Genomic DNA, 27,806 nt, shown 5'->3' with positions numbered 1-27,806 from the left:
CCTGCTCCCGGGGAGAACAATGGGATGCACCACAGGCATTCTGTGCCACGTCTGTGCCAGCTCTCAGGGCACCCCATCCTGCAGGTGCCAGGTGTGCACGTGGCTGCTGCTCGCACCTCCAGATTTCCACCTTGTCTTCTCCAGGTGACTGGAGGATTTTCTGACCAAGAAACCCCATCCAGGATGGGAGTCACTGGAGAGGGAACTTGTTCCCCTCCCTGCCGTCAGCTGGACTTGCCTGATTTTTATCTGAAAGATTTTGTCCTGGATGTGCTGAGAAATTCCTTTGTACCACCCCAAAACCCCGTTTTTAGGTTTGGTGTTGCATCCTGAGAAAGTCGGGACCCACAAGTCTCATTCTCCTCTCAGTTTTCCCCCCTTTCCCCCCATCCTTTCTCTGCTGTTAACTCCCTCATTTCACGGGGTTCCAGGTGATTTAAAAGGAAAATCATTTCTCAGAATTACCTGCGTTTGGAAGGAATCTCTTGAGATGCTCCAGTGCAAGCTCTTGCTGAAGCAGGATTGTGTCCCGAGGGGAAACTCCTCCTCTAAGGGGGGAGATCCCACAGCCTGCCCCAGAGTTTGGCCACCCCTACAGAATAAAACCTGTTTGTCTGGGTTCTGTTTACCCCGAATAAATGGATTTAGGAGCCACAAACCCCTCACGGTTCCCCCCGTTCCTGGCACTCCTTGCTGAGTGCTGGGAGACAGCCTTGGCATTTTTACAACATCAGTTACAATTCCAAACCTGTTTCTTCTCTTCTTTTGGGCCAAAATTGAATGAGATCTGACTGAGCCCTTCGTTTTCCCATTTTCCCAGAGGAAAATATCACTATTCCCATGTTTTCCCAGTAAAACTCCCATTATTTTGTTCTATTCTGTGTGAACATCTCTGACATTTAACCAGGAAAACCGGTGACCTGACAGAGCCTTTTCCCAGTGCTCTTCAGTAAATGTTGAAAATTTAACTTCATTTCTTGATTTTGGGTTTTTTTAGCTTAATTTCTTTATTTAATATAAATTCTATTTTAATATCAGAATAATAATATCAGAATAAAGAAAGGGATGTAGCCACATAAGAAAAAGGTGTACTCTGAAGTTATTATTTTTCATTTTACATTGAAATAAATATTATTTCTGGATCAAAACAGAGTGTAGATATATCCTGAACACTTTGCAAGCTTCAGCTACTTCCAACTGGAATTCCAGTCTCTCTTTCCTCTTATTTCTTTGTCTATGATATGAACAGCATTAAGCACCAGGAACTTTTCTGCCATGCAAGAAATTGTGGGATCGGGCTGGGCAGAAGGGGAATTAGGTTCAAACATCAAAATTTCAGGGAATTCCCAGCTGGAATGCATCAGCCTAACCCTGTGCCTATAGGGAAGGAGCTTTTCCCTCCTCCAGCTGGGCACTAAAACCTGGGAATTTCCACAGGTAAACACAACACCCGATTCTATGGGAAACCCACTGGAAAACTGTTGTGGGATTTGGGAGCACCCACCCAGCCTTTTCCCTCGAGGGTTTGTTTTGTTTTGTTTTTTTTTTTTTCCACTTTGGGTGAAAAACTCCACATCCATCTGGGAGCTGCAGGGGAGCAGGGATCACCTGGCACTTGCCAGGTTCTTTTGTCCCCCTGCCTGCTCCATCCCGAGTCCTTGAAGCTTTTCCCGGGACGCTCCTGCCAAGGCTCCATATGGGATCCCAGAAATACAGCTGCATGGGAGGGAGATTTAGCTCTTCCCCGTCTCCCTGGGCCAATCCATTTGGAGCAGCAATCCTCGGCTTTCCCTTCCCAAGGAACCTGGCAAAGGTCTCGGGAAGCTCTCTCAAGGCTGAGGGGTTGATTTACGGGGCAGAGCTGGTCCTGTTCCCATTCCCCATCGGCCACGGAGGGAAGAGATTTATTTCCAGGGGTTCCATCTGTCCCACGCCTCATTCCCGGAGCAGAACCGTGGCACGGAGCCTTGGTCTCCATCCCATAATGTCTGGACCCAGATGCTTGGGATTGCCTCTGCTGAATTCCTTCACAGCCAAAATTCACCTCTGTTTTGGGAGGTCATCAGGAGTGGGACTGAGACACGGGAAAAGAATCCCAAATCCAAGAGAGAATCCGTCTGCAGCAGCAGGAATTCCAGGAATTCCTGCTTTTCCCATGGAAGCCTGGCTGGAATACAGAGGGAATGTCCACAATAAAATCGTACTGGTGGAGAATTCCAAAGGGGAAAGGATTTCTTTTTGTAAAACACGTTTGGCTGTGGAATTCCCTGGTTTAGCCTCACTAATGGCTCGTCCCAGCCAGGTGTTTTCCCTGTCGTTCCATGGGAGGGTTTTATTTGAGATGAGCTGGCATCTAAAATAAAATCGGGCAGTCCTATTGATAACAGAAGAATTCAGGATTTAAACAAAATTATTTTCTTCAAAACAAATATTTTGTAGGGGGTAAACCCCATGTTTTTTCCTTGTTTTGTGAGAGAGGAATAGTAATCTTTAAAAGTGCTGAAACTCAGTAAAACAAGGGATAAAATCCCAAACATGCTTTTCCTAAAGGCTGGGATTTCTGGTTATTCCACTGGGTTTCTGTCAGGTTAAAATAGCAGACAAAATAAACAGAATTAGATTTTCTTTTCTCCCCTCACGCAACTGATATCAACTAGAATGTATTTATGGAAAATGGGTTGTTTTATATCTTTTTCTTCGTTTTCTTCAGAAGTATTCTAGTCTATAGGAAAAGACAATAAGCGGAGATATTAATAATTTATTTTGCATTTTGGAGAATTCAGATAAAACACTGTTGATTAATGTGTCAAAATTGTACATGAAGTTTATCCAAGCAGTGAAGTTTCAGGCTGTTTTGTGACTGTCTTTTTTAGAGATCAGAGTGGTTTGGATTAATTTTTGTCCCTTTCTGCATTAGGAGGATAATTGGACAGACCAAAATAAATATTCCCTGTTCTTATCCACACTGCAGTTCCCATCGCTGGGGTAATCCTGGTTCCAGATTGATGGGCAGCGAGCTCCAGGGGTGACAATACTATTTCTCCTTGACAACATCCCCGGTTCTTTTGCACGGGCTATCCTGGAAAACACACCAAAAAAATGGGAATTTGTCACCCTGAGCAGCAGCCTGCCATTCCAGAGGGTCACTGGCGCCGAGTGCTGCTGGCCAGCAGTGACCAGTGGGGTCCCCCAGGAGCTGGACTGGCACCAGTGGCACTGGGGGCACACCTGGGCAGGTGACACCAGGCTGAGGGTGCAGTGACAGCCCTGAAGGACAGGATGGCATCCAGGGGCACCTGGGCACGCTCCAGAAGTGCCCTGGAGCCAGCCTGGGAGAGCTGGGAATGTTCACCTGGAGAGGAGAAGGATCCAGGGAGAGCTCAGAGCCTGAAGGGGCTCCAGGAGAGCTGGAGAGGGACTGGGGACAAGGGATGGAGGGACAGGACACAGGGAGTGGCTTCAAAGTGAAAGTGGGTGGATTTGGATGGGATATTGGGAATTAGGAATTGTTCTCTGGGAGGGTGGGGATGGAATTCCCAGATTTGCTGTGGCTGCTCCTGGATTCCTGGCACTGTTATCCCCAAATTTTTTTTCTTTCTTTTTATCCCTCCCGGTGTGGAAGAGCCCAGTCCCCACTCAAAGTTACGGGATTTATTTCCAGCTCTGCACAGGGAGGGAACTGGGCTGATGCCCCCAGGCAGCACACAGTTCCCAAAATTCGTCACTGTTTATACATTTCACCAAACAAAGGCACAGACATTCACTGCCTGTACATTACACAGCTCCCGTATCAATTAGTGTTCTGTGTTCTCCTTAACAATTCTCTTGCTGCTCGCACTGGTTCCTGGTGTTCCTATGGTTTTGGGGTTTCTCGGGTTGCTGGTTGCCATCTGCTCCTCCTGGAATTCCCTTCTTTCCCAGTGGGAGCTGATCCAGCACAGCTGGCCAGCTGGTTTTATAAGTGTTTTTTTCCTTCTCTTGGCAGTTCTGCCAAATGTCCTTAGGGCTGGCAAACTCCGTGTTCCCTGTGCCCTGTCAGTGGGAATGTTCCTCCAAATGTGTCACGGTCCCCTTGGGCTGGGAGCCTCGATGATGTGCACAAGATGTGAACAAGGCAATTCCACAGCTGGCATCACTGGGAGGCTAAACCTGGATTAAATCTCCCTTCAGGCCGAGGCCATTTCAGTGCTAGACCTGGATTAAATCTCCCTTCAGCCCGAGGCCATTTCAGTGCTAAACCTGGATTAAATCTCCCTTCAGCCCGAGGCCATTTCAGTGCTAGACCTGGATTAAATCTCCCTTCAGCCCGAGGCCATTTCAGTGCTAAACCTGGATTAAATCTCCCTTCAGTCCGAGGCCATTTCAGTGCTAAACCTGGATTAAATCTCCCTTCAGTCCGAGGCCATTTCAGTGCTAAACCTGGATTAAATCTCCTTTCTTGCCCACTGACAAAGACGGGACAGCCCAGAACAGCCTTTTTTAGGGGAATTTTTACAGGTGGCACATTTTGGGAGGCTTGGGAGCGCTCCAGGCTGGGCTGGGTGTGAGCTGGAGCATCCTGGCCCATGGGATAATGGGATGGGATAATGGGATGGGTTGGGATGTTGGGATGACGGGATGATGGGATGTTGGGATGTTGGGATGTTGGGATGACGGGATGATGGGATGTTGGGATGACGGGATGATGGGATGTTGGGATAATGGGATCCCTCCTCTTGGAACGGGCCGGGCCGGCACAGGGGGGACACGTGACACGCCAGAACACGTGGCGCGGGTGGATCACATGATACGAATAGACCACGTGACGCAGGGAGAACGCATGACACGGGAGATCACGTGACACGGGAGGAAGCGCACGAACAGGGCGGATGCACGTGACGCGGGTGACACCACGTGACCCCCCGGTGACACCACGTGTCCCTCCCTCAGCAGGGCCATGGCGGGCGCGGTGGCGGCCGCAGGCTCTGCCGAGCAGTTCCAGCAGCTGCTGCAGCGCCCGGACAGGTGAGGGGACACCGGGGGGGACGGGAGGGCAGGGCAGGGGAGGTCGCGTTCCTTTGTCCCTTACCGGGGGTGCCGCCCCTGCGGCGCCATCCTTGAGTCTCCTCCGTGGTGCCATCCCCGGCTCCCATCCCTCGGTGCCGTCCCGGTGTCCCCTACCGGGTCCCCGCAGGACACAGCTCCGAAGGGGCCGGTGCTCGGTGAAACCTGCGCGGGGAAGATAAAAAACCCCAAAATCGAGACAAAGCGAGCCGCAAACTGCGCAAAGACTCGGCTTCAGCTCGGCTTCAGCTCGATTTCAGCTCGGCTTTAGCTCGGCTTTATCTCGATTTTTGCTCGGCTTTAGCTCGGGGTTTGCCAGCCCCGCGTTCCCCTGGCTCAGCAGTCAGGTGCCACCCTGCAGCAGCTCCTGCCGCAGGGAATCTGGGGCCAGATTGGGCGAATTGGCTGGAAAATCCCATAAACCAGAGCGAGCTGGGATTGTCCTGCAGCCGTGGAAGGGGTCAGCAAAACCACCAGGGCACTTCAGTGGGGACGGCAGTGACACAGCAGTGACACTTCAGTGGGGACAGCAGTGTTTGGGTGTTTAATGACACACAAGTGGCTCTGGATTATTCATCTCTGCCCAGGGTTCTCATGAATCTGGTTTTGTGCTCTAATGATTAACGGCAGCTCTGCTTTTCCTACAATCCCAGCCTGGTTTGGGACCATCCAGGGACACCTTCCACTGTCCCGGGGTGCTCCCAGCCCCGTCCATCCTGTCCTGGAACAATCCCGGTGTTTTTATTCCATGCACATGTTTAGCTGCAGTCACCACCTCTGTAATTACAGATTTACACGTGATTAAAAGTGTGGTGGAATACCGGAACCAGTTTTTTAAAGACAGCAGAAGGAAATGCTGTTAACTGCTGGTTTTGGGGAAAAGGAACAGAAACTTCTTCCAAATTTGCTGCAGGACTTCCTCTTTCCCTCCTGGAATTGTGCTGCAGCTGGATTATTTTGTAGGGACATTGCAGAAGAAACTCATGTGCCCAAATGAAAATGGCTTCAGGAACAAACACAATGTTTTAAGGTTATTAACAAAACCCAAAACACCAGTAATTTTTCTTTGTCATAGAACATAATTCTGTTTTCTCTCCAAAGGAATTGATTATTTTATCCATGTTCTTGGACCACAGATGGGTTGATAATTCTGATAACTCTTCTTCTGCTTCCTTTGAAAACAGCATTTATAATTACACGTTGATTTCATAGGATTTCTCATTTCAGAAAATTGACATTTCTTGCATTGAGTTATCAGTAAGTTTGTGTTGTAGCAGAAGAATAAATCTTGGTATTTAAAGAGAAAATTGGGGATTTTTCATAACCTTTTTGTCCCTGCCCTGTTTAGTAGTGGAGTTTTTTTTTTAACCTTGGTTGAAAGCAGGGAACACTTTGTTTAGAATTACTGAAGTGCTTCATTTTGCTAAGTCTTTATATTTCTTAATGTTTTCACTTACTCTGGCTTTTTTTGAGGTGAAATTAAAATGCTCAGAGAGCAGTTCAGGTACAAAATTTGAATTGTTCTGTCAATGAATTAAAAAAATCAAAAAACCAAAACAACTCCAAAACCCAGAGTGCAAATACATTTAAAATACGTTCTTCCCGAAGATAAAAATGAATATATTGGATGTTGGTAAGGAAGGACCAGGCTGTGGTGAGATGAGGATGGAATGATCCTGTGGAGATTTGTCCTCTGCTTGTCCTGAGGTTCATCCCTGTGGGCACAGACTTAAACTGAGGGCTTGGGGAGGTGGGGGGGAAGTTATTCTTTCGCTTTTCTGCCAGAATTTTCTAGAATGTCACTGGAAAATCAAGTTTGCGAAAGCATGCAGAGTGTGTGATCAGAGCCTGCTCCAGCTGTGCTGCCCATGCAGCTGTTCCAATTTACAGTGAGCTTCCATTATTTAGGAATAAAAGACATGAAGTGGCCGCTGTGGGATGGGTGACTTGATTTCTCAATTTTTCTAAGTAAATTATGGTCAGGACATTGTATCCTGAATTCCTTATTCCCGTTCTCTGGTGGGTTTGACTTCTGGAGACCAGAACTGAAAATCCCAGTATCTTGGCATCCCAGATGTTTAAGCCCACACAGCTGGTCCCCAGATGCGATGGGATTTCTGCTCACAGCTTTTAAAGCTGTGTGGGACCAATCCCAAACATCCCGGCAGACCTGGGGTGAGAAGCTGGAGCTATGAAAGAACCAAACTAGAACTGCAGCCTGGTGGGTTTGTACTGCGCTGCTCAGCAGGGCTGTCCATCTGTCTGTCTGTCCCAGCAGGGCTGTCCGTCTGTCTGTCTGTCCCAGCAGTGCTGTCTGTCTGTCTGTCTGTCCCCAGGTCCCTGGTGGTGGTTCATTTCTGGGCTCCCTGGGCTCCTCAGTGTGTGCAGATGAACGAGGTGATGGCGGCGCTGGCGCGGGAGCACAGCCAGGTCACCTTCGTGCAGGTGAGCTCTGGGACAGGGGAGAGCCAACATCGGGGCAGGGTCCTCTTGGAGTGCCTGGAGGGGATCACGCAGCAGAGGCCCCTCTCACATCTGTTATCCTGGAGGGGCTGCTGCCATCAGGGATGGGCTCAGACAGGGAATCCTGGAATGTTTTGGGTGGGAAGGGTCCCTAAATCCATCCAGTGATATCCCAGAGGTGCTGCTGTCAGGGATGGGCTCAGGGAATTCTGGAATCCTGAGACTGGGAATCCCACCCAGTGCCCCCCCTGCCATGGCAGGGACAGCTCCCAGTGTTCCCCTGGAGCTGTTTCTGATTCAGGAATCTCAGGATTCCCAGAGGTTTCCTGTGGCACTAAAATGACCCTTCAGGAAGGTGAATGCTATCACTGTGCTTTGTGGGACCCTCTGCACATCCCACTGAGATCCAGGGGAAGGAAAAAGGAAAAGGAAACTCGCTTCATCCGCGTGCTGTTGGTTTTAAACCAAATTTCTCTGGTTAATGAGACACTTGTGGGGTGATGAGGGCGGAGAACAATGGAGCAGCCAGCTGGGTGTGAATATTTTATGGGATTTCTCCAGCTTTTGGGATGTGTGTGGTTTTTTTTTAATGATTCCTCTCAGTTGGTATTTGTAAAACAGGGCAGAATTATTTTAATGTTTTTTTTTTTACATAGAGTTTCAAAAGACTAATTTTCAACATACTGCAAATTGAAGATGTTTAAATTTATGTAGAGTTTGGTAGCCTTTACTCAGCCCAACAAAGTCTGAAATCTCTCAGTTGCCTTTTTTATTATTCCCGTATTATTTACTTATGACCTCTATTCCTCTGCTGTAATTTATGTTTTAATAACGAGGTTCCAAAGTCATCCAGGGCTGTAAAACCAAGATAGTGGCACATCCTTCCCCCTACTTCCCTTCTCCCAGTAATTTCAATATTCCTGGTGCTCTTGCTTAGAGAAAATAATCTGATGAAAATTCTTGGGTGAATTTTACTGATGTATTTTAGAGGGAGGAGCTCCTCGAGAGGAATAGATTTGATTTTGGCAGCTCTTGGTGGGATTTTTGTATTCCAGAATATCCAGCCTGCCTTTGACTTGGCAAGCACGTGTTAGCTGCTGAGATGTTTGGTTGAAATGAGTGTGTACACGTCCCAAAACTCTCACAAACAACATTTTGGGAAGCCGTGCCACTAAGAACAAGTTCCTGAAATATGAAATGAAATCTCTGCTCTGTGTTATGTGGAACATAAATATCCAAGCAGGAAATTTTGCTGGGAAGAAAAGTGTGTATTAGAGGTGGAAGTCATCATTTGCCTCTGGAAAAAGAATCAATAATTGGAATTATCTATTCTCTTTCAATTATAGATAAGCTTTCAGTTCAGTTTCAGTTGAATGGAAGCTTTCATTTTCCTGCTGCAGTTTCTCAGTTGATTCTGTTAGTGGTGATTTGCAAGAGGAGGCTGGGGCTCAGTTTCGGTGCTCCTGCTTTGCCTCTCTAATTAGTGGGTTCATTAAGAGCCTGCATGGCTGGAGCAGCTCAAAATCTGAGCCAGTGAAGAGAAATTTTCGTAGCAAATCCCAACATGATGAAAGTGGGAGCAGTAGCCCCAGGCTGGGCACTCAGCAGCCATGCAGGAGTTAAAAATCAAGTTTAGCACCGTGGGTTGAAGGAACACCTCCTTTTTTTCCCTCCCTAATTTGCAGGAGGCTGCAGATGTCAGGGGTGATGTAGAGCCCCCCAAAGGGGCACAAAAGCACCTCTGTGGTGGTGACATAACTGGGGGCAGTGATTTATGGATTCCAATATAGCAGGAGCTGCACAGGATTTGAAAATTTACCAGGTCAGGAGTGCACCAAAGGTTTTTATTCGCAGCCTGCGGGCGTCTTCTGAAATGTGCAACAAAATAAAAACCTCTGAACCTGTTCTGACACCGTGGAGGTTCAGTGGGTGCCAGGGCAGCCCAGAGAGTCTCATTTAAATGCAAATGTCTCACAAACTTCAGCAGCAAATCCTGTTTAAATGTATAAAATGCCAGGGAGAGCATTCCAGGATTGACACAGTGAAACTTTAAAGAAGATTATGAAAATAATCCAGCGTGGTTTTTTTTTTTTCTTTTTGGTTTTTAGCTGGAAGCTGAGGCTGTGCCTGAAGTGTCTGAAAAATATGGAATTAGTTCTGTTCCAACGTTCTTGTTCTTTAAGGTAAGAGGAAATGGATTTAAGAGGAAATGGGTTTAAGAGAAAATGGATTTAAAAGAAAATAGAATCCATGTGGACTCTTACTACTTATACTTTTGTATTCCTCTACCTGAACCTTAGGAGTTTTCTCAGTGAGGAAACACCTCTGTAACTGATTGAAGGCTATCCAGTGGAACCTAAAAATGGAGATAGAAATGGTTTTTGCACTTTATATGGAATATTCCAGGACGTAATTTTTATTTTAGTTGTTGTACCTGGGTCAAAAAATTTACAGCAACATTTCTTTGTGTTGTAGCTGGGGAAAAACCTCAAGTAGATATGGTAATAAGAGGAATAACAATTCTGTTTGGGTGCCATTTGCCTGTGATGATGAAAGGGACAATATTTTCTTTAATAAATCATTCTAGAGGCAAACTTGTTGCTGTTGCTGATGCCTCGGAGTGGCTCCCTGGAGCAGAGGCTAGACAAGGTTAAGAGAATAAAGTGGGGATTTATTAAAGGCCTTCAACACATCCACCTTGGGCAGTCAGAAACTTCAGAGGTTACACCCAAGATGAACAAAGGTCAGGAGTTTTTTGGACAATTTAAAGTTTGGTCCATTTACATATCAGCATTAATGCTCCAATTACAGCCTCAGGTAATGAAGTCATATTCCCCCAGTTTGCTCCCCCAGAATTCAGTTTTGTTTTTACTTTTCAGGGCCTGAGGCTGTTGGGTGTCCTTGAATTTCAGGCTTAGAGGAATGGTTTTGTCTGACCAAAATGTGAATACAGTTAACTGCACTTCATGTGGAGTTCAGAGTTATGCACTGATGCAGTACAGGACAAAAACAGGAAAACAGAAAAGCCAAAATCCCTGGGGCTTTGTTACCACCACCAGAAAGGCACGAGCCTGGGGATACAGCCCCTCCCTGAAAAGCTGGGCTTAGCTGGGTGGTTTTGGTCCCTGGTGGAATGAAGGCTGTGTTTTTTTGGTCCGTTGTGGTTTTTGGTCCATTGTGGCTATTGGTCCCTGCTGGATTGAGGGCTGTTTTTGGGTACATTGTATTTTTTGGTCCATGTTGGATTGAGAGCTGTGTTTTTTGCTCCATGCTGGACTGAAGGCTGTCTTACTTGATCTATTGTGCTTTTTGGTCCATTTTGTTTTTTAGTCCATGCTGGACTGAAGGCTGTATTTTTTGATCCATTGCATTACTTGCTCCATGATGGACTGAAGGCTGTGGGTTTTAGTCCATGCTGGATTGAGGGCTGTATTTTTTGATCCATTGCATTTTTTGCTCCGTGCTGGACTGAAGGCTGTGTTTTGGTCCATGCTGGATTGAGGGCTGTGTTTTCTGTTCCCCTGTGTTGTTTGCTCTGTTCTGGACTGAGGCTGTGTTCTGCTGTGTTTTCTGTTCCCCTGTGTTGTTTGCTCTGTGCTGGACTGAGGCTGTGTTCTGCTGTGTTTTCTGTTCCCCTGTGTTGTTTGCTCTGTGCTGGACTGAGGCTGTGTTCTGCTGTGTTTTCTGTTCCCCTGTGTTGTTTGCTCTGTTCTGGACTGAGGCTGTGTTCTGCTGTGTTTTCTGTTCCCCTGTGTTGTTTGCTCTGTTCTGGACTGAGGCTGTGTTCTGCTGTGTTTTCTGTTCCCCTGTGTTGTTTGCTCTGTGCTGGACTGAGGCTGTGTTCTGCTGTGTTTTCTGTTCCCCTGTGTTGTTTGCTCTGTTCTGGACTGAGGCTGTGTTCTGCTGTGTTTTCTGTTCCCCTGTGTTGTTTGCTCCGTTCTGGACTGAGGCTGTGTTCTGCTGTGTTTTCTGTTCCCCTGTGTTGTTTGCTCTGTGCTGGACTGAGGCTGTGTTCTGCTGTGTTTTCTGTTCCCCTGTGTTGTTTGCTCTGTGCTGGACTGAGGCTGTGTTCTGCTGTGTTTTCTGTTCCCCTGTGTTGTTTGCTCTGTTCTGGACTGAGGCTGTGTTCTGCTGTGTTTTCTGTTCCCCTGTGTTGTTTGCTCTGTGCTGGACTGAGGCTGTGTTCTGCTGTGTTTTCTGTTCCCCTGTGTTGTTTGCTCCGTTCTGGACTGAGGCTGTGTTCTGCTGTGTTTTCTGTTCCCCTGTGTTGTTTGCTCTGTGCTGGACTGAGGCTGTGTTCTGCTGTGTTTTCTGTTCCCCTGTGTTGTTTGCTCTGTGCTGGACTGAGGCTGTGCTCTCTCCCTGCAGAATTCCCAGAAGGTGGACAGGCTGGACGGCGCGCACGCTCCGGAGCTGACGCAGAAGGTGCAGCGGCACGCGGCTGGGACTGCCCCCGTGCCCGGCCCTGCCAGCTCTGCCCAGGAGCAGCTCCAGGCCCGCCTCAGGAAGCTCATCAATGCTGCTCCCTGCATGCTCTTCATGAAGGGCTCTCCCAAAGAACCTCGCTGTGGTGAGCATCTCAGGGAATCCCTCCCGGTTCCGGCAGCGTTTCTCCCGCTCCTTCCGTTCCGCCGGGGGGTGCTCGTGGAAGAGCTGCTGTGAAAGCCGTGCTTTAGGATTTCAGCTTTTATATTTTTCGTCTATTGGGTGAATTTTACTGATGTATTTTAGAGGGAGGAGCTCCTCGAGAGGAATAGATTTGATTTTGGCAGCTCTTGGTGGGATTTTTGTATTCCAGACTATCCAGCCTGCCTTTGACTTGGCAAACTGCTGAGATGTTTGGTTGAAATGAGTGTGTTCACATCCCAAAACTCTCACAAACTACACTTTGGGAAGCCGTGCCACTAAGAGCACATACACAATGTTCAGCACATATAAGAGCACATATATAATGTAATATTTGTAACCCTGCAGTTCTTTAGTGTGGAACTCCAAGCTCCAGTTCAGAGTGAGCTGCTGCTTCCCCATTTTGGGCACACACACCAATTCCTCTCCAGGCTGGGAATCAAGGACACCTCAGTGCCTCAGGCCCTGAGAAATGGAAATAAAAGAGATTGGGGGCAGTAAAATCGGGGTAAATGACTTCATTAGCTGAAGCTGTAATTGGAACATTAACCCCCAACATGCAAATGGACCAAACTTCTAAAAATATGAAAACCTGTGACCCGTGGTCCATTTATGGGGTTTTTGTTTTCCCTAAATGCACCTGAAAGCTCTTCAATAAATACAACAGCTTTTTATTGGTTTAATTCTGTCTGCCCTCTGTTTTAAGGTAGCCCCCAAAAGGCAGGTGCAGAGCTGGTGTTGGAGTGGTTAAATTTTGGGAGTGAATTTGTGGATTAGGGGCTCTGGGAGGAAAATGAGGTGGGTGATGTTATCCCTGCCCTGGGCATTGTCCTGGTGGAGCTCAGCCCATTTCCTCCAATCATTTTCCAAGGTGTTTTTATTGCTCTCATCACCCAGCCCTCACTGGAATAATTTTCCCAGTAATTTAATTAATTCCTGCCAGCCACTCCTGCAGAAATCCCACCCAGACCTTTCCTTGTGGAAATGTTGGGACTCTTTATTCCAAGTGAATCCCAACCAATCCATCTTCCTGCTTTGCATGGAATTTCAGCTCACAGTTCAAATAAAGTTGATTTTTTTCTCCCCCTTTCCCCATTCCTGGAGCAGGAATAATGAGCTCAATAATTGGGATAAATAAACGAGCAGCACTGACCTGGAGATGTTTGCTGGGGAGCTCCCAGGTGAAAGGGAATTTCAGGATCCTCCTTCTCTCTCCTGAACTCCAAAATGCTGCAGGAAAAGAGGAGAAAACAACTTAAAAACATTGCAGCAAAAATCCAAATTTCTGCACCTAACAGCTGAAATCTGAGATGGTTCTGTGCTGCCACTTCAGCCTTTCCCCATTTCAACCTCCATTTTTTGTTTCTTTTATTAAATGCTTTAAGCTTTGTCACCCTCCCTTTTATATTTATTTTTTAAAATTTAATATTTGCATAAAGGTTTTCATTTGCACAGCATTTGGTGGAATTCTTGGGGGGAATTTGAAGGATTGCAGGGGGATTTGAATGCAAAAAACTTGATTATTGTATTGATTTAGGGGCAAATTCTGGTGTATCCTCTCTGCAAACCATGTGATTGTGTTGTCTGGGAGGTGGAAAAAGATGACTCTAAATTCAATAACATTAAAATTTTCATGCCTGCAACTCTTTACAAATAATGTGAGTTTTCTCAGGGAAAAAGATGCTTAGTTACAAAAAAAAAAAAAAAAAAAAAAAAAAGGAGAAATTTTCTCCTCAGGTTGGGCCACTCATAAACACATAAAATCTTGTAAAATCAGAATATTTGGTGCTTAGTGTCCTGATGAGGGTGTTGATGTGAAAATCTGTCAGAAAGGAACATAAAACATGGTATGGAGGTATCAAAGAGGTAATAAAATAACATTAAACACTGTGGAAAACATAAAAAAATAAAGAAATAAAAAGCAATTTGCCTTTCAAGTGGAGAAGGGAAGGATGCTCCTGAAGTGAAATAGTAGAAAATAGAAGTAGAAAATACTTCCAAAAATCAAGTTTTTCAGCTAAGCTAGTGAGAACAGTAATAAATAAATGAACAGTAATAAAGAACCAAAAAATACCTAAATGGAAATGGTATTAAATAATATTTGTCATGTATTAAATATCTTTTTTGCACTTTTATATTACTTAAACCTGCTGAGAAAGCAAAGAATAACAACCAGAGGTTGTTATTGTTTTATTTGTCGATATGGTTTATGTGTTTAGATATTTTGTGTTTTATGGTTTATATGATTTATTTCACATGGTTTACATGGTTTATATGATTTGTTTTATTTCACATGGTTTGCATGGTTTACATGGTTTATATGTTCATATGGTTTGTTTATATATATTTTGTTTATATGTTCTATATGTTCATATGGTTTATTTGTTGATGTATTTCTTTGGTTTATTTGTTGATGTATTTCTTTGGTTTATCTGTTGATGTATTTCTTTGGTTTATTTGATCACCTGGTTTATTTGTTCATATGGTTTATTTGTTCATGTATTTATTTGGATTATTGGATCATATGGTTTATTTGTTCATATGCTTTATTTATTCACGTATTTATTCGGTTTATTTATTCATGTATTTCTTCGGTTTATTTGATCGTATGATTTATTTGTTCATATGGTTTATTTATTCATATATCTATTCAGTTTATTTGTTCATATGGTTTATTTATTCATATATTTATTCAGTTTATTTGTTCATATACTTTACTTACTCACATATTCAGACCTTACTGTGGAGAAGGATCCCATTTAGGAGCAGACCCTTGTAGAAACAGCACTTCCTTTGGATTTTCAGGCTTCAGCAAGCAGATGGTGGAGATCCTGAGCAGGCACGGCGTGGCCTTCAGCACCTTCGACGTTTTCTCGGATGAAGAAGTGCGCCAGGGCCTCAAGAGCTTCTCCAAGTGGCCAACCTACCCCCAGCTCTACGTGGCTGGGGAGCTCATCGGGGGGCTGGACATCATCAAGGTGCTGAATCCCATTTCCTCACCAAAAATGTCGGCGCTTTGGCTTTTGCCATTCGTTTTTGATTGCTTCCCCCCCCCCTCATTTTGTGATTTTTGTCCCCGATTTTCTGCAGGAGCTGGAGGCGTCGGGAGAGCTGGACACGATCTGCCCGAAGGGCCAGAAACTGGAGGAAAGGTGGGGATGGCTGCAGGGTGGGAAGGGTTAATGGAGCGAGGAAGAGCAGGAGTGCAGATGGGCACTGTAGGGGCAGCGCGCGGAGAAAACGCGTGCTATACAGTGTATGGCATGCAGCACGTAGTATGTATTGTGCAATATACAATAGGGAGGAGAATACATGATATGTGATGTGTGTTATGTAACACATGCTTCACATACGAGGTATGATGGATGCTATATGGGATAGAATGTACAATATAGGGTATACAATATAGAATATGTCGTTTTTATTATATAACATATAATAGATAGTATGTAATAGATAACATACACTATATAATATAAAATATATATTATATAATATATAACATACAATTTACAATATATAACATACAATTTATACTATATCATACAATATAGAATATACAATATAGAGTATACAATATATATTGCATCCAATATATAATATGACACACAATATATAATATAGAATATATAACATACAATATAGGATATAGAATATGTAACATGCAATATACCATATGTAATATATACTGTATTATGTATAATATATATATCATATGACATATAGTGTATGACATATAGGATATAATATAAAATATATAACATATATAATATATAACAGAATTTACAATATATAACACACAATTTATACTATATCATACAATATAGAATATACAATATATATTGCATCCAATATATAATATGACATACAATATATAATATAGAATATATAACATACAATACAGGATATAGAATATGTAACATGCAATATACCATATGTAATATATACTGTATTATATATAATATATAATATGTCATATGACATATAGTGTATGACATATAGGATATAATATAAAATATATATAATATATAATATATTACATCCAATATATAATATGACATACAATATATAATATAGAATATATAACATACAATATAGGATATAGAATATGTAACATGCAATATACCATATGTAATATATAATGTATTATGTATAATATATAATATATGTCATATGACATATAGTGTATGACATATAACATATATGATGTATAATATATGACATATAATATACAATATGATATATATTGCATACAATACAGAATATATAATATACAATATATAATATAAAATATATAATATACAATATATATATAATATACATAATAATACAATATTGTATTATATATATACAATATATAATACATGGCATACAGAATATATAACATGCAATATAGAATATGTAACATGCAATATGCCATATGCAATGTATAATGTATTATGTATAATATATAATGTATGACATATGACATATAATGTATGACATTGACATATGACATATGATATATAATATACAATATATGATATATAATATACAGTATATGATATATATTACATACAATACAGAATATCTAATATACAATATATGACATGCAATATATAATATATAATACATGGCATGCAGAATCTATAACATGCAATATAGAATATGTAATATTTAATATATAATATGACTTATATATTATACATAATATGTAATATATTAAATTTAGCATTATATTTGCTATCTAATACATAATATACAACAACAGTATAGTTATGTTAACTATTATAAGAAATCATATAATATTGTAATTATAGCAACTTTAGAGGTTTTTCCTATATTATTAGATATAATGTAATTATTATGTTAATTGTGTTAATAACACAATTATATTAACTATAAATTTTATTTATAGTTTATTTATTTTATTTTAGTGATTTTTTTTTTTGGCATCATGGGATTTTCACCAAGCATGGAATTCTTGGAGATTTCTCAATTTTACTTTCCATTTCTGCATTTATTATATAAAATATAATATATTTTTTAATATATATATATATATAAAAATTTAACCAAAAATATGTATAATAATATATATAATAAATATATTTTCTATTTTTTAGGCTTAAATCCTTGATAAACAAAGCTCCTGTGATGTTGTTTATGAAAGGAAACAAACAGGTAATGTGGGGAGTGCAGAAAATACAAAATTTTTATTTGCTGCTGCTGCTGGAAAAGGTCTTTATTTTTTAGTTTGGTGCTTCTATAAAGCATAAAAAAGAATAAACCCAAGGTTTTTATTGTTGTTGAATGTTGTTGGAATGTTAGAGATTTTTAATATTTAGTATTAGAAATTTCTGTTAATATTATCTAAATATTAGATATTTTTATTATTTAAATGTTAGATATTTCTATTAATAATACCTAAATGTTAGACATTTCTAGGAATATTTAAATATTAGATAGTTCTACTATTATTTAAATATTAGAAATTTCTATTAATATTACCTAAATACTAGATATATTTATTATTATTTAAATATTAGATATTTCTATTAATAATACCTGAATATTAGATATTTCTATTAGTATCTATTAATATAATAGAAGATATCTACACTACCTGTTAATTTCTAAAAATTGCTTTTTTTGTACTTAGTAAAGAGTTGGCAGTAGATATTAATTATTAATTCATTATAATTAAATTAATTATAGTTTAATTGAATTAATTATAATGATAGTAAATACAACAAGCTGCTGTTGTTGTTTATTATAATTTATTATCAAAACCACCTCAAAATTAAACAGATTTATTCCAGAAATCCAGAAAAATCAGGAGATAAAAGATGGAAAAGGGGATTAAGAGACAGCAAAAAATTGGGAATTTCTGGAAATTCATGGATTTCAAATAAATAATATATTTAATATCTGTATTTTTTATTTTAGATGGCAAAATGTGGCTTCAGCAAGCAAATCATAGAAATCATGAATAACACCGGGTAGGTCATGGGGCTGAAATTTGGGGTTAAAAACTGCTTTTTATATGTTTTATTTATTGTATATCTATGGGAAAAAAATTAAAAAATTATTCCTCGAATAAAAGAGCAGCTGAAGGATTTTCTGAGAATATATATTAATAAATATTTATATATTGATATATTCATATACATAAATAAAAGATTTATGTATAGAAATATATACTTATAACTGACAGAAGCAATATAGCATGCATCACAGTATAATAACCATATAAAATATGATTTTTCCCTTCTATTCACTCATATTAATAAATGTATATTTCTCTATTAATATGAGTGGATAAACATATATACATTATTTATGTATTTATATATTTATATACATATATAACATATAACTGACATGAAAAATATAGCTGATATCACAATATAAATAATCAGACACAACTTTTTCCCTCCTATTCTTGTATATTAATAAATACATATTTCTATACTGATATGAATATATAAATATGTATGTTATTTATGTATTTATTGAAGTAAATGTATGATATATAACAAATGTCTGAGATAAACAACATAGGAGATATCACAGTGTAAATACCAATAAGATATAACTTCTTCCCTACTATTCCTGTATATTAATAAATATGTATTTCTATATTGATATGAATATATAAACCTATATATATAATTTATTTATGTATATAAATATATGATCTATACTTATAAATGACATAATAATAAGATATAATATTTTCCTTCCAATAATGTACATTAAAAAAATATATTTCTATACTGATATTAATATAGGTAACTAATTTATTTACATATTTATTTAAGTAAATGTATGATATATAATGCATGTCTGAGATAAACAATATAGGAGATATCACAGTATAAATAACAATAATAAGATATAACTTTTTCACCTTCTATTAATCTATATTAATAAACATATATTTCTATATCGATATGAATGTATAAACATATATATATAATTTATTTATTTACTTATGTACATAAATATATAATATATACTTATAAATGACATAATCAATATATCCAATATCACAATATAAACAGCAATAAGATAAAAATGTTTCCGTCCTGCAGGGTGGACTACGAGACCTTTGACATCCTGGAGGACGAGGAGGTGACAATTCCCACTGTTCCCTGTGCCCGTGTCCCAACAGTTCCCACTGTTCCCACAGTGCCATGGTGTGATCCCACAGTTCCCACTGTTCCCACAGTGCCCGTGTCCCCACAGTGCCAATCTGTGATCCCACAGTTCCCACTGTTCCCTGTGCCCGTGTCCCCACAGTGCCAATCTGTGATCCCACAGTTCCCACTGTTCCCTGTGCCCGTGTCCCCACAGTGCCAATCTGTGACCCCACAGTTCCCACTGTTCCCACAGTGCCCGTGTCCCCACAGTGCCAATCTGTGACCCCACAGTTCCCACTGTTCCCAGTGCCCGTGTCCCCACAGTGCCAATCTGTGACCCCACAGTTCCCACTGTTCCCTGTGCCCGTGTCCCCACAGTGCCATGGTGTGATCCCACAGTTCCCACTGTTCCCACAGTGCCCGTGTCCCCACAGTGCCAATCTGTGATCCCACAGTTCCCACTGTTCCCACAGTGCCCGTGTCCCCACAGTGCCAATCTGTGACCCCACAGTTCCCACTGTTCCCAGTGCCCGTGTCCCCACAGTGCCAATCTGTGACCCCACAGTTCCCACTGTTCCCTGTGCCCGTGTCCCCACAGTGCCATGGTGTGATCCCACAGTTCCCACTGTTCCCTGTGCCCGTGTCCCCACAGTGCCAATCTGTGATCCCACAGTTCCCACTGTTCCCAGTGCCCGTGTCCCCACAGTGCCAATCTGTGACCCCACAGTTCCCACTGTTCCCAGTGCCCGTGTCCCCACAGTGCCAATCTGTGATCCCACAGTTCCCACTGTTCCCACAGTGCCCGTGTCCCCACAGTGCCAATCTGTGATCCCACAGTTCCCACTGTTCCCTGTGCCCGTGTCCCCACAGTGCCAATCTGTGATCCCACAGTTCCCACTGTTCCCACAGTGCCCGTGTCCCCACAGTGCCAATCTGTGACCCCACAGTTCCCACTGTTCCCTGTGCCCGTGTCCCCACAGTGCCAATCTGTGACCCCACAGTTCCCACTGTTCCCAGTGCCCGTGTCCCCACAGTGCCAATCTGTGACCCCACAGTTCCCACTGTTCCCAGTGCCCGTGTCCCCACAGTGCCAATCTGTGACCCCACAGTTCCCACTGTTCCCAGTGCCCGTGTCCCCACAGTGCCAATCTGTGATCCCACAGTTCCCACTGTTCCCACAGTGCCCGTGTCCCCACAGTGCCAATCTGTGACCCCACAGTTCCCACTGTTCCCACAGTGCCCGTGTCCCCACAGTGCCAATCTGTGACCCCACAGTTCCCACTGTTCCCAGTGCCCGTGTCCCCACAGTGCCAATCTGTGACCCCACAGTTCCCACTGTTCCCTGTGCCCGTGTCCCCACAGTGCCATGGTGTGATCCCACAGTTCCCACTGTTCCCACAGTGCCCGTGTCCCCACAGTGCCAATCTGTGATCCCACAGTTCCCACTGTTCCCACAGTGCCCGTGTCCCCACAGTGCCAATCTGTGACCCCACAGTTCCCACTGTTCCCAGTGCCCGTGTCCCCACAGTGCCAATCTGTGACCCCACAGTTCCCACTGTTCCCTGTGCCCGTGTCCCCACAGTGCCATGGTGTGATCCCACAGTTCCCACTGTTCCCTGTGCCCGTGTCCCCACAGTGCCAATCTGTGATCCCACAGTTCCCACTGTTCCCAGTGCCCGTGTCCCCACAGTGCCAATCTGTGACCCCACAGTTCCCACTGTTCCCAGTGCCCGTGTCCCCACAGTGCCAATCTGTGATCCCACAGTTCCCACTGTTCCCACAGTGCCCGTGTCCCCACAGTGCCAATCTGTGATCCCACAGTTCCCACTGTTCCCTGTGCCCGTGTCCCCACAGTGCCAATCTGTGATCCCACAGTTCCCACTGTTCCCACAGTGCCCGTGTCCCCACAGTGCCAATCTGTGACCCCACAGTTCCCACTGTTCCCTGTGCCCGTGTCCCCACAGTGCCAATCTGTGACCCCACAGTTCCCACTGTTCCCAGTGCCCGTGTCCCCACAGTGCCAATCTGTGACCCCACAGTTCCCACTGTTCCCAGTGCCCGTGTCCCCACAGTGCCAATCTGTGACCCCACAGTTCCCACTGTTCCCAGTGCCCGTGTCCCCACAGTGCCAATCTGTGATCCCACAGTTCCCACTGTTCCCACAGTGCCCGTGTCCCCACAGTGCCAATCTGTGACCCCACAGTTCCCACTGTTCCCTGTGCCCGTGTCCCCACAGTGCCAATCTGTGATCCCACAGTTCCCACTGTTTCCTGTGCCCGTGTCCCCACAGTGCCAATCTGTGATCCCACAGTTCCCACTGTTCCCTGTGCCCGTGTCCCCACAGTGCCAATCTGTGATCCCACAGTTCCCACTGTTCCCTGTGCCCGTGTCCCCACAGTGCCATGGTGTGATCCCACAGTTCCCACTGTTCCCAGTGCCCGTGTCTCCACAGTGCCAATCTGTGATCCCACAGTTCCCACTGTTCCCTGTGCCCGTGTCCCCACAGTGCCAATCTGTGACCCCACAGTTCCCACTGTTCCCTGTGCCCGTGTCCCCACAGTGCCATGGTGTGATCCCACAGTTCCCACTGTTCCCTGTGCCCGTGTCCCCACAGTGCCAATCTGTGATCCCACAGTTCCCACTGTTCCCTTTTAGGTGCGCCAGGCTCTCAAGTCCTTCTCCAGCTGGCCCACGTACCCCCAGCTCTACGTGCGGGGGGAGCTGCTGGGGGGGCTGGACATTGTCAAGGTAGGAAGTTTTGGCAAAGGCTGCGTTGTCGTTTGTCCCCATGCCGGGAGCCACGGGAATGGTGGTGTTGGCAGGGAGAAACAGCAGCTCTGTCCCTGTCCCCGTGCAGCTCTGTCCCTGTCCCCATACAGCTCTGTCCCCTGTCCCCATACAGCTCTGTCCCCATACAGCTCTGTCCCCTGTCCCCATACAGCTCTGTCCCTGTCCCCCATACAGCTCTGTCCCTGTCCCCATACAGCTCTGTCCCCTGTCCCCATACAGCTCTGTCCCTGTCCCCCATACAGCTCTGTCCCTGTCCCCCATACAGCTCTGTCCCTGTCCCCCATACAGCTCTGTCCCCTGTCCCCATACAGCTCTGTCCCCTGTCCCCCATACAGCTCTGTCCCTGTCCCCATACAGCTCTGTCCCTGTCCCCCATACAGCTCTGTCCCCTGTCCCCCATACAGCTCTGTCCCTGTCCCCCATACAGCTCTGTCCCTGTCCCCATACAGCTCTGTCCCTGTCCCCCATACAGCTCTGTCCCCTGTCCCCATACAGCTCTGTCCCCTGTCCCCTGTCCCCATACAGCTCTGTCCCTGTCCCCCATACAGCTCTGTCCCTGTCCCCATACAGCTCTGTCCCCTGTCCCCATACAGCTCTGTCCCTGTCCCCATACAGCTCTGTCCCCTGTCCCCATGCAGCTCTGTCCCTGTCCCCCATACAGCTCTGTCCCTGTCCCCATACAGCTCTGTCCCCTGTCCCCATACAGCTCTGTCCCTGTCCCCCATACAGCTCTGTCCCCTGTCCCCATGCAGCTCTGTCCCTGTCCCCCATACAGCTCTGTCCCCTGTCCCCATACAGCTCTGTCCCCTGTCCCCATACAGCTCTGTCCCTGTCCCCATACAGCTCTGTCCCCTGTCCCCATACAGCTCTGTCCCTGTCCCCCATACAGCTCTGTCCCCTGTCCCCCATACAGCTCTGTCCCCTGTCCCCATACAGCTCTGTCCCCATACAGCTCTGTCCCTGTCCCCATACAGCTCTGTCCCTGTCCCCATACAGCTCTGTCCCCTGTCCCCATACAGCTCTGTCCCTGTCCCCCATACAGCTCTGTCCCTGTCCCCATACAGCTCTGTCCCCTGTCCCCATACAGCTCTGTCCCTGTCCCCCATACAGCTCTGTCCCTGTCCCCATACAGCTCTGTCCCCTGTCCCCATACAGCTCTGTCCCTGTCCCCATACAGCTCTGTCCCTGTCCCCCATACAGCTCTGTCCCTGTCCCCATACAGCTCTGTCCCTGTCCCCCATACAGCTCTGTCCCCTGTCCCCATACAGCTCTGTCCCTGTCCCCCATACAGCTCTGTCCCCATACAGCTCTGTCCCTGTCCCCATACAGCTCTGTCCCTGTCCCCCATACAGCTCTGTCCCTGTCCCCATACAGCTCTGTCCCCTGTCCCCATACAGCTCTGTCCCTGTCCCCCATACAGCTCTGTCCCCTGTCCCCCATACAGCTCTGTCCCCTGTCCCCATGCAGCTCTGTCCCTGTCCCCATACAGCTCTGTCCCCTGTCCCCATACAGCTCTGTCCCTGTCCCCCATACAGCTCTGTCCCTGTCCCCCATACAGCTCTGTCCCCTGTCCCCCATACAGCTCTGTCCCTGTCCCCCATACAGCTCTGTCCCTGTCCCCCATACAGCTCTGTCCCCTGTCCCCCATACAGCTCTGTCCCCTGTCCCCTGTCCCCATACAGCTCTGTCCCTGTCCCCCATACAGCTCTGTCCCTGTCCCCATACAGCTCTGTCCCCTGTCCCCATGCAGCTCTGTCCCTGTCCCCATACAGCTCTGTCCCCTGTCCCCATACAGCTCTGTCCCTGTCCCCCATACAGCTCTGTCCCTGTCCCCCATACAGCTCTGTCCCCTGTCCCCCATACAGCTCTGTCCCTGTCCCCCATACAGCTCTGTCCCTGTCCCCCATACAGCTCTGTCCCCTGTCCCCATACAGCTCTGTCCCTGTCCCCCATACAGCTCTGTCCCCTGTCCCCATACAGCTCTGTCCCTGTCCCCATACAGCTCTGTCCCCTGTCCCCATACAGCTCTGTCCCTGTCCCCCATACAGCTCTGTCCCTGTCCCCCATACAGCTCTGTCCCTTCCTGTGGCCCCAGCTGGTGCTCAGGGGATGTTCCTGGGGTGTTTAAATAGTGAGGGCAGTATGGAACATTTCTGTAAGGGTTATTGGGATTTGTGGGATTGAGGTCACAGTCATAGATACATGGCCATATCTCAGTGTATAAATATAAAAGTATCGAAATAAATAAATATAGAAGTATCTAAACATATAAATATAGAGGTATCTGAGTATATCAATATATAAACATGTAAATATATAAATACATAATCAGATAAATATATAAATACATAAATATATAAATACAAATATGTAACGATATAAAGATAGAAACTAATACTCTCTTGTAATCTATAGTAAATAATATATATAAATATATAAGTACAAATATATCAGTATATAAAAATAAAAACTAATATTCTAATCTCTATTAAATACTCTGATTATATATATAGATATATTAATTTCTATATAACAATATAGATATAGAGATATATAATTATATAAATATATAGATATAAATATATGAATATATTAATATATAAATATATCAATGTATAAATATATAGATATATGAATATATAGATATATAAATATATAATTTAAATATATAGATATATTAACATATAAATATATAGATACATAAATATATCTAAATACAAGTATATGAATATATAAAAATAAAAACTAATATTCTCTTCTAATCTTTAATAAAGACTAATTTTAGACATATAAATATATAAATACAAATATATAAATGTATATAAATAAAAACTAATTTTCTATTCTAATGGCTAATAAATAATATTCTGTATATATAAATATAATATATATACAAATAAAAACTAATATTCTATCCTAATATCTAATAAATAATATTCTATAGTAATATAAGTATATATAAATATTTATATATAAACTAATATTCTATTTGAATCTCTAATTAATATTCTATATGTATACACAAATATATTAATATATAAATTCATGAATAAATACAAATGTATACAAATATATATAAACTAATATTCTATTTGAATCTCTAATAATTAATATTCTATATATACACAAATATATTAATATATAAATCCATGAATAAATACAAATGTATACAAATATATATAAACTAATATTCTATTTGAATCTCTAATAATTAATATTCCATATATATACACAAATATATTAATATATAAGTTTATAAATGCACAAATACAAAATATATACAAATATATATATAAAAATTAAAACTCCTTTTCTAATCTCTAATAATTAATATTCTCAAAAATGAAATTAGAGAGATTGGTTTGTTTTAATTAAGGAGTGTGAGGATTGCTTTAATTGCATAGAGGAATTTTATTTATGGAAATTAATGGTGCTTAAAGTGCATTCATTGATGTTATTTCCAAAGATTAACTTCAGTTGCATAGATTTATTTGGTTTAAAAGTAAATTAACTTGATTTGATTAATTAATTTAGAAATTAATTTAGGTTATTAGTAGATGGACTTCAATTATGTCGATGAATTTTGTTGATATAGATTAATTGTGTTTATAGATTTATTCTACTGAAAATCTGTGGATTTTTATTTATTAAACAGTGTAGGGATTGCTTTGATCATGACATAAATTTATTATTTAAATTAAATTATTGTATAGATAATGACTTTATTGATATAGATTATTTTACCTAAATTCAGTTGCATAGATTTATTTGCTTTATAAGTAAATTAACTTGATTTGATTAATTAATTTAAAAATTAATTTAGGTTATTAGTAGATGGACTTTACTTCAGTTATGTAGATGAATTTTGTTTATATAGAATAATTGTGTTTATAGATTTATTCTATGAAAGTCTGTGGATTTTTATTTATTAAACAGTGTAGGGATTGCTTTGATCATGACATAAATTTATTATTTAAATTAAATTATTGTATAGATAATGACTTTATTGATATAGATTATTTTACCTAAATTCTATAGATTAACTTTATGTAGATTAACATTGCTTAAATTATATAGCTTAATCCTTATATAGATTAATTCTATTTATATAGATGGATTTTTTTTATATACTTGAATTTTATAGGTGATTTAAAAAAAATTAGATTAATTTTGCTTCAAGTATTTTTATTTTATTTTCTTGTTGGCTTTTATGGGTGGGAGGAAGGAAATCTTTTGAATTTTTGATTCAGATTAATTTTGCTTAAAGTGTTTTTATTTTAATTTAATTTAATTTTGTTTTATTTTAATTTCATTTTATTCTATTTCATTTTATTTTGCTTTATTTTATTTTATTTCATTTCCTGGGTGGGAGGAAGGAAATCGTTTAAATTTTTATCCAGATTAATTTTGCTTAAAGTGTTTTTATTTTAATTTAATTTAGTTTTATTTTAATTCTATTTTATTTTATTCAATTCTATTTAATCTTATTTTGTTTTGCTTTATTTTGTTGAATTTAATGTAATTTAATTTTAATTTAATGTAATTTAATTTTAATTTAATTCTATTTTAATGTAATTTAGTTTTAATTTAATTTAATGTAATTTAATTTTAATTTAATTTTATTTTAATTTAATTCTGTTTTATTTTAATTGAATTCTATTTTATTTTAATTTAATTCTATTGAATTTTAATTCTATTTTATTTTAATTTAATTTAATGTAATTTAGTTTTATTTTAATTTAATTTAATTTTTATTTAATTCTATTGAATTTTAATTTAATTTAATTTTAATTTAATTTTATTTTTATTTAATTCTGTTTTATTTTAATTTAATTTATTTTAAATTTAATTTAATTTCATTTTAATTTAATTCTTTTTTATTTTAATTTAATTGTATTGAATTTTATTTTATTCAATTCTATTTAATCTTCTTTTCTTTTGCTTTATTTTGTTGAATTCAGTTTAATTCTATTTTAATTTAATGTTCTTTTATTTGGTGCTGCCTGGAATTCCACCTGGGAGCAGTCCCAGGATCCAAGCGGGTTTTCCAGGGTGTGATTTCCCAGTGCAATATTTAATTTCTACTGAACACTTGCTTTGTACTGAACACTGAATATTTCCTTTACAGTACTGAATTGTTACTGAGTACACCCGAGGCAGAATTTCTCTGGTTTTGGGGAGGCACCCCTGCATTCCCTGCTGCAGGGGCGGTTTCCCGAGGGAATTCCCCTGGAAAATGCCAGAGAAAATCCTGAACTGCTGCGTTTGTGTCTTCCAGGAGCTGCAGGAAAATGGGGAATTGCTGCCCGTGCTGAAGGGGGACAATTGACGGGAGGGAAGGAAGAGGAATCCCGGGAATTGCAGCTGGAAATTCTGCAACAACAGCTGGAGCCCGGGAGCGCCAGGGAGAGGAAATAAATCCAAAAATTGCGTGTGCTCTGCCTCTGGGCTCCAGTGCACACACAAGGGCAATTCCAGCTCTCTGCTCCAGGGTGCGGGCTCTGGGCATTTCATTAATCCCTTAATCCCTTAATCCCTTAATTCCCTATTCCCTTGATTCCTTATTCCCTTAATTCCTTATTCCCTTAATTCCCTATTCCCTTAATTCCCTATTCCCTTAATTCCCTATTCCCTTGATTCATTATTCCCTTGATTCCCTATTCCCTTGATTCCCTATTCCCTTGATTCCCTATTCCCTTGATTCCTTATTCCCTTAATTCCTTATTCCCTTAATTCCCTATTCCCTTAATTCCCTATTCC

The 27,806-nt window shown here is 41.8% G+C and overlaps 1 protein-coding gene across 2 annotated transcripts; it reads left to right on the top strand.

The window, feature by feature from the left end:
• The first annotated feature begins 4,928 nt into the window (after positions 1–4,928).
• On the top strand, positions 4,929–27,481 carry GLRX3 (glutaredoxin 3). 2 transcript variants are annotated; one of them, XM_062496561.1, is made up of 11 exons: positions 4,929–5,004; positions 7,380–7,488; positions 9,615–9,689; positions 11,875–12,076; positions 14,938–15,110; positions 15,223–15,284; positions 17,238–17,295; positions 18,061–18,113; positions 19,209–19,248; positions 21,912–22,004; positions 27,325–27,481. In XM_062496561.1, exons 1-11 carry the CDS (start codon positions 4,937–4,939, stop codon positions 27,373–27,375), a joined length of 984 nt encoding a protein of 327 aa, XP_062352545.1. In that variant the 5' UTR covers positions 4,929–4,936; the 3' UTR covers positions 27,376–27,481. The 2 variants fall into 2 exon arrangements, with proteins under 2 accessions (XP_062352545.1, XP_062352544.1); XM_062496560.1 differs by lacking the exon at positions 4,929–5,004 and having other exon boundaries at positions 5,097–7,488.
• Positions 27,482–27,806: the final 325 nt, after the last annotated feature.

Source organism: Cinclus cinclus, chromosome 7 (genome assembly GCF_963662255.1).
Source record: "Cinclus cinclus chromosome 7, bCinCin1.1, whole genome shotgun sequence".
Taxonomy (NCBI): Eukaryota; Metazoa; Chordata; class Aves; order Passeriformes; family Cinclidae; genus Cinclus; species Cinclus cinclus.
This window is presented reverse-complemented; position numbering and strand designations above follow the sequence as displayed.

Excerpts from the sequence above, each read along its gene's own strand:
- GLRX3 (XM_062496560.1), top strand. The coding sequence starts at position 7,147 with ATGCGATGGGATTTCTGCTCACAGCTTTTAAAGCTGTGTGGGACCAAT. Across the intron at positions 19,249-21,911 it reads ACATCCTGGAGGACGAGGAG|GTGCGCCAGGCTCTCAAGTC; the intron begins GTGACAATTCCC and ends GTTCCCTTTTAG. Across the intron at positions 22,005-27,324 it reads GGGGGCTGGACATTGTCAAG|GAGCTGCAGGAAAATGGGGA; the intron begins GTAGGAAGTTTT and ends TGTGTCTTCCAG.